The 14,709-nt window shown below is 37.9% G+C and overlaps 1 protein-coding gene across 2 annotated transcripts in view; it reads left to right on the top strand.

Moving 5' to 3' along the window:
* Positions 1–14,709, top strand: part of LOC127630699 (epidermal growth factor receptor substrate 15-like) — a 39,696-nt gene that overhangs the window by 330 nt on the left and 24,657 nt on the right. For both annotated transcript variants that reach the window (XM_052108413.1, XM_052108414.1), the window contains exons 2-12: positions 3,441–3,482; positions 7,556–7,645; positions 8,355–8,402; positions 8,517–8,612; positions 8,806–8,868; positions 9,038–9,163; positions 10,165–10,224; positions 10,570–10,770; positions 11,039–11,184; positions 11,360–11,513; positions 13,980–14,065. In XM_052108413.1, coding sequence (XP_051964373.1) covers positions 3,441–3,482; positions 7,556–7,645; positions 8,355–8,402; positions 8,517–8,612; positions 8,806–8,868; positions 9,038–9,163; positions 10,165–10,224; positions 10,570–10,770; positions 11,039–11,184; positions 11,360–11,513; positions 13,980–14,065 — 1,112 coding nt within the window. The remainder of the gene's footprint in view (positions 1–3,440; positions 3,483–7,555; positions 7,646–8,354; positions 8,403–8,516; positions 8,613–8,805; positions 8,869–9,037; positions 9,164–10,164; positions 10,225–10,569; positions 10,771–11,038; positions 11,185–11,359; positions 11,514–13,979; positions 14,066–14,709) is intronic.

Raw genomic sequence — 14,709 nt, forward strand, 5'->3', positions numbered from 1 at the left:
GATTTGAGTTATTTCATTAATTGTTACAGCTCATGCGTGTACTAGGATCGTCCAGAGTGATTGGACACTATTAGAGCAGCATGTTTTTTTAAAATGCATTGGCTAAAACGTATTTAAATGCATATATATTGAATGTTTGTCTACACGGTTCAGATATCAACTATGTGCTGCACCTATTTATTTCTGCATTCGTTAATGAAATGTTAATATTACATTTGCGTAATTTATAATATTAAGACATTTTTTTTATATCTGATATTGCTATTTGGAATACATGTGTGGTTTGGTAGATTTAATCCAGACTGTTTCTAGTGGCATTGTAAAACAGCAGGAAGTTATTTAGCTGCATTGCTAGCTTACCTATTCTCAACAATAAATTGGAACTAAATTTGATTAATTTTTGCAGATAGAGGATACGCAATACTAGTTCAGTTATATTGTGTATATATTGGATTGATAGACCTCAATATATTCTGCTATGGCAACTTTTTGCTCTAATTTACTGAGTTTGCAAAGTAATTAGCCAGTTAGCTATAGCGCATTTGACACTTGCAAGATCTCTTCTATGCTCAGCAACGTCCAAATAAAAGCTTAAATGCTGTTAAATCAGTCTCATTTAAACGTTAAAGGGCAAAAACCTCGATGCAGTGATGCATAAACGTACTTCCTGTTCTGTAGATAGTTTCAGTGAGTTTCAGACACATACAGCTGTTAGGAGCAGGCTAGAAAGCATCAGTAAGGGCACATGCATAAACATAGGATCACTAAAAGCCGTTTTAAAGCCCTAAATAGTCCACAGGGATGCATGCATTGATTTGGTTGATGGGCTGAAATGATCACTTTGCTTGTCATCTTTTTTATTGCTTAAGCATAACATCTGTCTAATGGCACATATGGTTGAAGTGTAGACCACATACACACAAGTGATGGTGTGATGAGTTTTAGATGCAAGGCATGCATGAAACATGCATTATGGCACTACCTCATTGAGAAGACCTTAGGCACGGAAAGAGGCACGTCTAAGTCTGAGTCTCTTCTGCTTTCTTTTGATTCATGAAAATAGCATTGGTCTATACGTTTGGGAACTTTACCACCTCTCTAGTATAGGTCAAGTAGGTTCGGCTCTTGTTTTTTAGTTGAATAAGAGGATGTAATCTGATGCCTCAATAGTTTTGTTGATTTAGTTGATGGTGTTATTTGTTGTATGTTTAATTGTGGTTTACTAAGCCTTGGCCTTGTAGAAGCTCAGAAATTGATAGAAGAACATGACCGAATAAGTCTCTGGAAATTATCCTAAAAAGGCTTGTGGTTTGTATTTTTTTTTTCTTGCAGAAAAAATGTATACTCCTTTCTCAGCAATGCAAGAACGTGTTTGGTGGCACTTTGCTTAATATTTTCAGCCAGCATCCCATTAGCATGCAGCAGTAACTGAAGAGAGAGACGGAGCTGTCGAACTGCAACCAAAGAGCAGAACTTACAGCCTAACATTGCCAAAAATAAAAACGCAAGTTGATGCCTATGCATTATGATACAGACCTGTTTGCCAGAGATGCATGATCATATGAGTCACTAATAGGGGTTGGTGTTTACTCTGAATAGTAAAACACTCTTTGCTATAACATCATGAAAGAATAGTTCAATCAAATGTGAAATACATAAGGAGCTTTTTATAGCTGGATGTCCAAGCTGCTCTTTTCCTTACAAGAAAGTGAATGGTGACCATGGCTGATAAGCTTTCAAAGCTAGATTTTCAGTGAATAATGGCTTGAAAATGTCTATTCATTTCACAAAGCAGATTTAAAGGGATAGTTCACCCAAAAATGAAAATTCATTCATAATTTACTCAACCTCATACTATCCTAGATGTGCATGACTTTCTTTTTTTCAACTGAACACAAACAAAGATTTTTAGAAGGATATTCAGCTCTGTTGGACCTCAAAATGCAAGTGAATGGGTACCAAAATTGTGAAGCTTCAAAAGCATATAAAGGCAGCATAAAAGTAATCCATAAGGCTTCAGTGGTTAAATCCATGTCTTCAGAAGCAATATAAGTGTGGGTAAAAAACAGATGAATAATCAGATTAATAAAATGAAATCCTTGTTTGCTATCAATCTCCACTTTTACATTCATCTTTTATTTTTGGCGAATTGGACAGGGAGGAGAATTTATAGTAAAAAACGACTTGGGACTTTTATCTGTTTCTCAAACACACCTAGCATCTCACTTCTGAAGATATATATTTAACCACTGGAGTCTTATGGATTACTTTTATGCTGCCTTTATTAGCTTTTTTGTGCTTCATAATTTACACTTTCCTTTGCAATGTGAGGAGCTACTAAGCTGAAATTTTCTTCAAAAAATCTTTGTTTGTGTTCAGCAGAAGAAAGAAAGCCATATGCATCTGGGATGGCATGAGGGTGAGTAAATGAAGAAAGAGATTTAATTTTTGTGTGAAATATCCCTTTAATATAGTTACTAAAGTCATATGGTGCTTTTTTGGAGCTTGACAGCCTCTGGTCCCCATATGTTTTTAACTGTATGAAATGGAGCAGCTCAGACATTCTTTTAAATTTCACCATTGGAGTTGAATGGGTAACCTGTGGTAAAAGACACTGGCTACCACCCCTGGAGTTGGCTAGTTCGAATCCAAGGGCACGATGATTGGTCCGGTTGCTAGGGAGGGTAGAGTCACGTGGGGTAACCTCCTCGTGGACGCTATAGTAGTTCATTCTTGGTGGGGCACGTGGTGTGTTGAGTGTGAAGGCTCCACACGCGCAATGTCTCCGTGGCAACGCGCTTAACAAGCCATGTGATTTGATTGACGGTCTCTGACTCAAGGCAGCTGGGATTCGTCCTTTGCCACCCGGATTGAGGCGAATCACTACGCGACCATGAGGACTTAAAAGCACGTTGGGAATCGGGCATGCCAAATTAGGAGAGAAAAAAAATTATGCATTGGAATCTGTAGTAACATCTCATTTCACTTGATCCAATCTAGATGTTATAGGCTTAATTAGCCTTTTTGCCATGACTTGCAGTCAGCTCAGCTGCATTACTCTGCCCCACTAATGTGAATCGTAATGCAACAACAGCTTAATGTTCATGTGGTGTATGGCAGAGAATGGGAAAAGACTGGAGAGCCTCCATTACTGTACCTCTGTTCTCTTTTTACCCAATCATGACTATATTATCTACATCTATATTTACTGGAAAGGTGTATGTTTGGTTTAGGTGTGGTTGCCAGATGGCTTTAACCTTTCATATTCAGAGGTGGGCTGAATATCAGCAATTCTGCTAAGAAAGTCAGCCATTACAAAGAATTTACTATTAAGTAGTCTTGATTAGTTTTAACACTGTGTGACCTTTTGGCCTGTTTAAGGGAGATAAACAAATGCCTTTTGAATTATCTTAACCAGTTTTTGTTGTATTTGTTTGCAGCTTTCAAGTGGGAATCCTGTTTATGAGAAATACTATCGGCAGGTAAGCATTGTCAGCTTGATCTGTCCTATATCTAATTTTGCATTATATCTATTATAACACTTGTCCAAAGCAGATAAATAAAATCCACACCCCTTCTGCCTCACGTAAGTGTCATTCTCTCAGTAAGAGGATGCCTCTATGAATTAGTGATGTCTTTTGTAAACTAAACAGGACAGGGTGAGTGAACCAGCCTGTTTGAACTGGGGTGTGGTTTAAACATCTTGCTGCTGGGGGTGCTCTCTTTCCAGTGAAGCTCTCCAGAAAAGTAAATGTACATTGCAATGGTCATGATTTTGTTTTGCAGTTTGTGTGTGCGCTGTTTAAAAGGGCAGTCTTTAAAATATTTTAAGACGATACATCGTCATGTATCGCCACGTCCATATTGATATTATCCAGCACATTAACAATTCGAGTGTGTAGCAAATCACCTCTATCACGCGACACAGGTTTTAATTACCTGAGCAGTATTATACCACCACATTTAAATTGTAAAAGAGACTCTTGCTACCACTGGCAAAACTAAATTCAAAAATATATGTGCATTTTGGCTTTTTACCTGGCAGTTGGGAGTAAGACATGACTCGCCAGATATCCAAATACTGCAAAACTACATGTTAAGATAAAGCGGGCAATATGCACTTCTATTACCCTTAACCAGGGTATGAAATTAACAAAAAGGCGGGTACTTTTTGAACAGTGCCAGGTAATTTAGCTCATGCTTCCGCCAACCTTTACGTTTCGGACCCCATTCGTACCTGTATTTAGCACCTTCCACTTCTGAATCTGAATCTCTTTATTCACCAATTTTTGTGCGGTACAGGAATTTTCATTGGTCAAGTTTGACATCTGCTCAATATCAGGGACAGATTATGACTTGCAAAGACCCTGGGGCCAATTATTACCAAGGGCCCACCTCCACCCAAAAGTTGTTGAGCGGGGGCAGGGTTCGTTGTTCATGGCCAAATGTTTTTGAGAGTGGGGGGGTTCGTTGTTCATGCCCAAAAGTTGTTGAGAAGGGGGTATCAACAAACTAGATCGTGCAGCCTTAAAGCCCAGGGCACCCCTGGCCATTTAAGGGCACCCTGGTAGGCACTGGCCCCATTGGCCCGGTCAGTAATCCATCCCTGCTCAACATGCAAACAGAAGACAGTTACAATAGACACAGAGACATCACAATATACCAATTACAGTATCATACACAATACCTACACAATACACATGTGATTGGATCTCCTGAGACAGATGTTAAAAATCAGGTCTGAACAGGGCGAGCACTTCTCCAATGCGCATATGAAGAGTTGTCAGTGGACCGCAATCATATTTATTTATTTATTTATTTTTTATGTGAGTGCTGCAAATGAACTCAATCTCAGGAGGTGCTCTAAGTTTAAATCACTTTAATTCCAGCAGTTCACATTTTACTCTACATGGATTGTGAATTTAATTTACACTTTATAAATGAATTGGATGAAGTTGGCTGTAAAAATCAAAGTGGCTGGTAAAATTGGGTAAAAAAAAAGTTAGTTTCATATCCTGCTCTCAACCGAGATAAAAAAAAAAAACTGACAAAGATCTGCAGTGGGGGCAATGTGGAAATCACATTTTGGTGTGAGAGACTAACTATATTAAGAAAGTGCAATTGCAGGCTAATGTCTTTTCACTTGATCTTGCATATATTGCACTGGCTATAATCTGTTAAACTTCCTATGTATTTATGAACGTGGCCTAAAATATTGGCTATAAGATTTCTATTAAATGTAGTATATATTTTATGATTTTTCTAAAACTCTTCTTTTGAATACAAGAACAGTGAATTTTGTTTGACTGGTATTAGGACTTTTTAATCCTACAGGCTTTGATCTGATGCACACTTTAAAACAGGGTTTGATTTTGAGCCAGAATATTTTAGACTATATTAATGGTGGCACAAAGCATTTTAAAATAAGAAAGGGCCAATTAAAGTAAAGTAATTTGCTTTTTGGTAACAGAATGATTTAAAATGTGCTTTTCTTATCTTTATTTACATTATTTAGTTTTGAAGTGTGCAAAATGATAGGTTTTGCTGAAACTGTTATACGGTTTATTATAAACAATTTGTTGTTCTTCTTTTGGCTGCTCCCATTAGGGGTAGGCATAGTGGACCATCTGTGGTTTTACGCTGATTGCCCTTCCTGGTGCAACCCCCAGTGGCTGGGGGACTCTCACTCACACCTACGGTGCAATTGCACACCTACGGGGCAATTTAGAGTTGCCAATTCAATTAACCTGCATGTTTTTGGACTTGTGGGGGAAACTGGAGCACCCAGAGGAAACCCACGCGAACACAGGGAGAACATGCAAACTCCACACAGAAAGGCCCAGTTGAGCTGGGGCTCGAACCCGGGACCTTCTTGCTGTCAGTTCTAAATTAACATACTTTATCGTTTCGTGGCCTCTGTATCGTGATGTTTATCATATTGTGATCTTGTTGGTTATACCCAGCCCTAATCTTTGACAGGACACATTGAGATAAGATAATTAGTTTTATGCAGGGGATTCTTTTAGTCCAGGGCTCTACACTTACATAAAAATGTTTTTTTTTTTAAGAAATTAGGAGCACAGTCAAACATTTAGGAGCACAGTTGTAGTTCAGCTTTTTTATTTTTATTTTAGAGATGATAACGTTAAAGTGCCACAATATATCATGTACAAAAAGGCATGAGGAAACTGAGATAATCAATTATGACAAAATTCAGGAACATAGTGTTTAAATTCTTATAAACCAGATTTTATATTTTCAGATCATTTGATATGCTGTCTGCAAAAAAAATAGCAGCTTATGTTAACCAGTTTTTTCTTGTAAACGTTAATATAAAAACACAATGTTCAGTCTTTGAAGTGTCCTCTTAAATGTAATTAAGTACTCTAAATTGACATCTGCCCTGCTGAACTCGATTAACGTTCCTTTCACACAATGTACAACAATCAGATACTGCATATATCAGTTGGCCAGTCTTTGTAAACTTTTAACTTTTATAGTAAAAATGTGATGCTATTCATTTAAGCTGACTAAAACATCTCACACAACTTTCTCACGCTTGCTCGGTTGATTGAAAGGGTGAAAAGAAGCCAATCGCAGTGTGAAACAGCTATCGCACAGTGTAGATGCTTTTGGGAATTGTAGTTTTTATTCCAATTGTTCTATGCAACACTCATGAATTTCAATCTGGGGTCAGAGTCTTTAGGCACCTCACGATTCGATCCGATTCCTATTCTGGGAGTCGGATTTTAAAATGATTCCAGATACGTCGACATTTTTTCTTACTGATTATTCTGCTGTGCATAGGCAAAACAGGGTAACTTCACATTTTGACCAAAATTATAGTTCTTAGACTAAGTTGCCCTGTGACAGACATGTCTCGCTCTACTATAAGCAGGTTTTGAGAAAATTGCAGGAACTACAAAATCATACTCAAATCAAGTAACTGTTGTTGGTGTACTGTGCAGCCTTTGTATGGCAGTTTTGTCATCATTAAAAGTGATAAACACTGACCTCTTTACACAAGAAAATAAATTGGCCTATTGGTTTTCAAAACACTACTATTAAATTAAATAATTCAACTGATTATGTTAAATAAATTTTATATGTTGTTAATCATTTTATTTAATAGTATTACATTTGTAATATATGTATATCTTATCAAACTAATTATATGATATGATATTACATCATGTGATAAGATATTATAACAACCAGTAGTATTTATTTTCCTGATTTAAAAAATATTGGTTTGAAGTCAAGAATTGCTTAGTCTTAGGAAAATATAAAGCCTTAGGCACTCATCCAATGCATTTTTTGTAACTTTCCCCCAGTTTTTCCAATTGTTTTCCGTGCCTCGCAGTGGATTGCCACGTTTTTTTAGACACTGTGTCAGTTAAAAACCTTAAAAAAAAAAAAATCTCAAAACATTTGCATTCTTTTTTTACAGTATTCTTGCTTTTTTAAATGCAAGAACACATGCTGCCTGATGGCCTCTTGAGAGTTTTGCTTAAGAATATTTATAATATTGACTGTCTCCTTTCTTCCAACACAGGTAGATCCATCTGGCAGTGGCCGTGTAGCAGCTGGTGATGCAGCTTTATTTTTAAAGAGATCTGGCCTTGCAGATGTAGTCCTTGGCAAGGTAACATCAATTACTCAATATAGCAGTGTGAGAGGGGCCTGGGTAGCTCAGCGAGTAAAGATGCTGACTACCACCCCTGGAGTCACGAGTTTGAATTCAGGGCATGCTGAGTGACTCCAGCCAGGTATCTTAAGCAACCAAATTGGCAGGTTGCTAGTGAGGATGGAGTCACATTGGGTAACCTCCTTGTGGTCGCTATAATGTGGTTCTCGCGCTCGATGGGGTGCGTGGATGCCGCGGAGAATAGCGTGAAGCCTCCACACGCGCTTTGTCTCCACGGTAACGCGCTCAACAAGCCACGTTATAAGAGGTGTTGATTGACTGTCTCAGACGTGGAGGCAACTGAGATTCGTCCTCCGCCACCCGGATTGAGGCGAGTCACTATGCCACCACGAGGACTTGGAGCACATTGGGAATTGGGCATTCCAAATCGGGGAGAAAAATAAATAAATATATACAGCAGTGTGAGAAATGAAACCCATTCAGTTGATTGACAAGTTCCGGAAACATAAAGATGACTTACTAAAAAGAACAGATGGCCTTATTTTCTGCATTTTGTTGATGCTAAGTCTTGCATTGAAAACATTGTCAGAAGCTCTTCCAAGTGAAACTGCTTAATTTTCAACTTTCTGTTGAGTAGAACAGCGTGTTGGCAAGTAGTATTTCACATATTTTAATGAACTAAATGATTTTGCCCTTCTATCCACAGATATGGGATTTGGCAGATTCAGAGTGCAAAGGCTCACTGAACAAGCAGGTATTTTTAATACAAAATACAATAAATAATAATAATAATTATATCAGGGTAGATATTACAGATTTTTTTGAGCAATATATTTTGATCAATATATGTCTCTCTGTCTCTCTTCAGCAATTTTTTGTTGCTCTCCATTTGGTGGCGTGTGCTCAGAATGGAGTTGATGTGTCTCTTAAAAGCCTAAATGCAGCTGTCCCTCCCCCAAAATTTGTAAGTCAGACCGTAATTTCGTCTTTACCAAACCAGGAAAACTACATCACAACTGTCTCTCAAGCCAGGAAGACCTGGAAGTATAATTACCAATGACATAAAACTGCTGAGTTGTTGATTTTATTTGCTTGCTTTGCAAAAACAGCTTTACATCTCTTCTGATTTAATGTCTGTTCTTCTGTTTCCTGTCTAGCATGACACTAGCAGTCCTCTTCAGTGTGGCCCCGTGCCAACTGACAACTCATGGGTAGTCAAGGTCAGATATCACCTACAAACGAGTGGGTTTTTAAAACTTTAACGCTATATAATGTTGTCGCATTAGAATTACTCAATTATTTTCTTATCTTTTTTCAGTTTAATGCAGTTGCTTTTATTGACTCATGTGGCTTGTTAATGTATGTTTGTTTTTTGTGTCTGTTCCATAGCCAGAGGAAAAGTTGAAATTCGACACCATCTTCAACAGCCTCTCTCCAGTTGGTGGCATGCTTTCAGGCGATAAGGTCAAACCAGTGCTCCTCAATTCTAAACTCCCAGTGGACGTTCTTGGCAGGGTAAGACGAGCGGGATGGCAAGCCTGTTTATAATAGGATGGTGGAATAAGGATGCACATACAGGTTTCACCACCAGGATGCAGTCTTGACCATAGTTTGAGTGTGGATTCTGTCATGTTTAAGTTTTGATTTGTTGAAAAGCCAAGACTGTGGCTGTGTTCACCTCACTGTTATAGTTACACAATTCAACGTCTTAGCCTTCATATGAACAACTGTTATGTTTGGAAATGAAATACATCCATATAGCTCATTACTTAAAGGGATAGTCCACCCAAAAATTATATTGTTCTCATTATTTACTCACCCTCATACCATCCAGATGTGTATGACTTTCTTATGGTGCACACAACTTTTTTTAGAAGAATATTTCAACTCTGTTGGTCCTCACAATGCAAATTAATGAGTGCTAAAAAAAGGCAGAATAAAATGAATCCATATGACTCTAGTGGTTAAATCCACATGTTCACTATATGATAGGTGTGGGTGAGAAACAGATTAATATTTAAATGATTTTCTACTATAAATTCTTCTCCCTGCCCAGTAGATGACAATATGCACAAAGAATACGAATTGCCAAAACCAAAAGAAGTAGTATGTGGAAGTGAATGTGAAAGGGGAGATTAATAGTAAAAAGGACTTAAATAGAGATCTGTTTCTCACCCATACTTATCATTTAGCTTCTGAAGACATAGATTTAACCACAGGAGTCATATTAATTAACTTCATGCTGCCTTTTTGGGCTTCAAAATGTAGGCCTCCATTCACTTGCATTGTATGGAACTACAGAGCTGAACTATTCTTCTAAAAATCTTCATTTGTGTTCAGCAGATGAAAGTAAGTCATACACATTAGGGATGGCATGAGGGTGAGTAAATGATGAGAGAATTTTCATTTTTGGGTGAACTATTCCTTTAATGTATTTGTACTCTATATTTCAATATAATGTATGATTTTACATTACCAAATCGATCTGATCTCTCTCTTTGGAATGATTGTTATAGGTTTGGGAGCTCAGTGACATCGACAGAGATGGAATGCTGGACAAAGATGAGTTTGCTGTTGTGAGTTCTGTTATCAAGCACACCGGTACTTTTGTGGCTCTGGTCTAGAGCCATTCAAAACAAGTCCAGACTGCTACCGACCCAGTTGTTGCAGTTCTCATGGTTCTGCCAGCTTGTCTGATTCCGCTGTAAAAAAAACAAAAAACATGACCCTGTTCTATAATTGAAAGGGTATGAACACTTTGAGCAGACTGACTCATTTTTTTATGCTGCCTTTTATATGCTTTTTTGAGCTTCAAAGTTTTGGACCCTGCTGATTTCCATTGTATGGAGTGTATATTATATCATTTTGTGTGAATATGACTTTAAACTTAATGTGCACATGTGTGTCTGAGTGTGATGTAGGCCATGTATTTGGTATACCGAGCCCTGGAGTCTGAGCCAGTTCCCATGTCTTTGCCTGCCGGTCTGATTCCACCTTCAAAAAGGAAAAAAGTGTCCTCGCCCCCTTTGGTGCCCCTCCTACCAGCACCTGCACAGCATAAAGAGAGAAGTTCCGTCCACTCTGGATCTAAAACACTGCCAGCTAAACCTACCCTACCACAGGTCATGCTCATCTCACATTCACACTGGTGTTGCTCAGGATAATGAGATAATTATATGGATCATAAATAATATTAGATTAAAATCCATATAATCGACATGGATTATTGTCCAATAATGCATTCTATAGATGATAATGAATATAATGATTTATAATTATTGTATTAAATTAATATATGGATCATACATAACATAATTAGAATTATATTCCATAAATGATTGATTGTATTGAATAAAATGAATAAATTGGTGTGTTTGTGTGTGTATACAGTGGGTGGTATCTCCTGTGGATAAAGCCAAATATGATGTGTTATTCACTAAGACAGACATTGACATGGATGGCTTAGTATCAGGTGTTGAAGTCCGAGATATATTTCTCAAGACGGGTTTGCCATCTGCCACCCTGGCACGCATTTGGTGAGATGCCACTGTTTGGTTTTAATTTAGCATAAATCCTCATGAAAAGCTAATTAAACCTGACCCATCTCTTGTTATTACTAAAACTTTGTTCAGTCCCTTAGTTGTTGTATGGGTTTGTATTGTAAAGATATGCTCATGCTTATTAATATAGTGTATGCAAATGTTTTTATAGGGAGCTTTGTGATATAGGTGACATCGGGAAGCTGAACAGAGAGCAGTTTGCATTGGCTCTATACCTAATCAATCAGAAGCTGTCATTGGGAATAGACCCGCCCCAGACTCTCTCTCCAGAAATGATCCCTCCGTTTGATAGGCTAGCACAACAGGTATGATGTTCATGAAACTAAATTTCGTTTTGCAGCTTTAATACCAACAAGTGTTTATTTTGAAACTAAGGCTTTGTTCACACTGCAAGATAAACAAGTTTTTTTTCAGTCTGACCATTCAAACTGCAGTTTATATGTGGACAGATCTGATTTTTTTCTGTTTAGATTGCTGTCGCTTTTGCTAGCATGTCCACATTAGTTGTCATAGTAAAGTTTATGATGCAAACTTGCATATGTTCACCATTTGTGAGTGTTTAGCAATAGATGCTTTGGTGTGTTACCGCAAAGCATCTATTGGGTGGGTAAAGCCAATGTCTATATTATTTCATAGAGGTTTTGCCCTGCTTTGGCTGCCCATGTACATGACATATGGGTGCATTCCATTCAGAAATGGCCATCCCCATCCCCTATTCCCCTCATAAACTTTACTTTCAATGTCGGAGAGCTGAAGGTGTAATAAAACAATCATCCTGAATGAACTTTTTAGAATAAAAAGGCACTACGAAGTGTCCTGTGAAGGCATAATTTATGCCGTTCGGAACGCATCTTCTCGTCACAACACCTGACGAAACAACTGATCGTGCACAGTGAATAACGAAAAACACATGCAATCCAATCGGGTTGTTCAGACTGAGACGCATTAACAAAAATCTGATTTTAATTGGATTCCGAACCACCTATGAATGTGGTTTGGATTAGGTTTTTAAAAATCTGATTTTATGTGTTTTTGTCCTGATCAGACTACAAAACTGTAAACGATTTGAGTCCGATTGATTTGTTCTGCCTGTGTTAAGATAGCCTTAGTGATATTGTTTTGTTAGTTTCAAAGGTGTTCCATGGCAGACCATTTATTTTAAGTAATGAATGTAGGTATGTTTGTTTCAATGGCTACGTTTACATGCACCCTCATAATGCGATTAAGGCAATACTGTGACTAAACTGTAGCTTATGTATGTGATTTATTTTGTTGCAATTCTGCTAATAATCAGAGTAATGATAACTGCAGTAAGATATGTGGAGTACTTCTATTTTAATCGCTTTATACAGGCATGTTATCGCATTTCTTCCACTCTGACTGACCACATTTTTTCTGCACCAGTGCTGTAGACAAATTAAGTTAGGCTCAAGCACAGGTTTGTAAACATAGTGAAACAGAAAAATCTACACTAACTTACTTTTGTCATCATGCAAAACAGCAGTTCCTTGCACCATTATCCAGCAGTGGTGGAAAAATGCTGCAGAATCTACAGCCCCACGGCAAAATATTTTCCCGAGTTGTGAATGTCCGTTTGCAGTCTGAATTGAATGTTGGTGAGACAAAAAAGACCATATACTGCTAAATAATGACAAGGAAACACATCTCTCTCTGTTGAGTTTGTCCTCATGGACATCAATATCCAGCCTGTGTATTCCAATTCACAAACAAATGACTGTTATGAACCGTTTTTTTTTTTTTGTAGTGAATCTAACAGAGGAACCAGTGTAGTCCAAAAAACAACAGATTAATCTTATAAACCGGTTCTTTTTAGTGAATCAAAACAGACAGCGCATCCAGTGTAGTCAAAAATTACTCTTATGGGGCCTCAGTGAGTAATGACGCTAACTACCACCCCTGGAGTCACTAGTTCGAATCCAGGGTCTGCTGAGTGACGACAGCCAGGTCTCCTAAGCAACCAAATTGTCCCGGTTGCTAGGGAGGGTAGAGTAACATGGGGTAACCTCCTTATGGTCGCGATTAGGTGTTCTTGCTCTCAATGGAGTGTGTGGTAAGTTGCGCGTGGATCGAGGAGAATAGCATGAGCCTCAAGTGTTGTGAGTCTCCGCGGTGTCATGCACAGCGAGCCAGCGTGATAAGATGCGTGGATTGACAGTCTCAGAAGCAGAGGCAACTGAGACTTGTCCTCCGCCATCGGGATTGAGGGGAGTAACCGCGCCACCACGAGAACCTACCTACCTTTTTAATCAGTTGTTCAAATAGAACTGACAAATTTTTCTTATGCCATGCTGTGTAGTTAAAGATACATATTTGCAACACGTGTTTTTAAAAAAATAAATGAATAATTCATAAGTAAACGTTAAAACAACATTTTCCAGCGAATAATCAAAGTAGCATGTAAACAGAATTGAAGAGGTTTGCCCAAACCATGAAAACATCCTAATCTGCTTATTCCTTATTCTCTGCTTATTGCTTGTAGCTGTGTAAAATGTTTGCTGATTTAAATTTTTTTTTTTATCATAAATTGTTTATAATAAATTAAAAACAATAAAACTATGTATTGTAAATTGCCTATAAAACTCTTCCCCAGAGTTCTCCTATAGCCAAGATCAAGCATAGTCTGAGGAAAAAATTAAAAACGAAAACTAAATAGTTCAACACTTCTTTTTATTATGTCATACTTTGTTTTTCATTATTATTATTTTTTCTCTCTTTTCCATGCTCCTTGCATCCCCCCTGCTCCTGACTAGAACAATGCCTTGTCAGTTCAGAAGGCAGATTTCTCTGCTATTAAAGAGTTGGACTCGCTCAGTAATGATATCATGGACATACAGAGGTGAGTTACTGATCTTACTCCTCGGTCCTCACATTGATAATACAGCTTGTGCGAAAGTGAAACACCTGAATTACCCCGAAGTTTCAGTTAATTCCTCTAGTTTTTTTTTCACTTCTTTTTTTTTTTTTTTTTTTTTTTATTATCAGGCCACCGGTTTTACTACAGTGTTATTTGAAGATTCTAGGCAGTAACCACACACAGGTTTACAGTAGTTTTTGAAGCCACAGAAACAGAAGCTGTGTGTGTATGACAGTACTCTAAGTTTGTTCTGTGCCCAAATCAATCCTCCGGTCATGACAGATGCGCTTGCACTGTTGAATGCTTTCTTTAATGAGGATCTCATTACATGTCATACTCTGTCATCGTAACATGGAAGGTCAGCTCAGGTTGAATTAGATTTTCTGCACTCATACCAAAGACAGTGTTTAGACAAACAAATATCACTGATCTTAAATGTACTGTAAAGTCACCAAACAGAATTGCAAAAATAGTTTTCAAACAGGTTTTCTGAACACACACTACCATTTGTATGGACAAACACATTGTCCCCGCCTCAAGCTCACACCATTGGCTGAGCCAATGCTGCAGTGCAAGGCTGGTCAGGATGCTCAACTAAACAGATCAATGATTTAACAGTGCCACAG

The sequence above is a fragment of the Xyrauchen texanus genome, chromosome 37 (assembly GCF_025860055.1).
Source record: "Xyrauchen texanus isolate HMW12.3.18 chromosome 37, RBS_HiC_50CHRs, whole genome shotgun sequence".
Lineage (NCBI taxonomy): Eukaryota > Metazoa > Chordata > Actinopteri > Cypriniformes > Catostomidae > Xyrauchen > Xyrauchen texanus.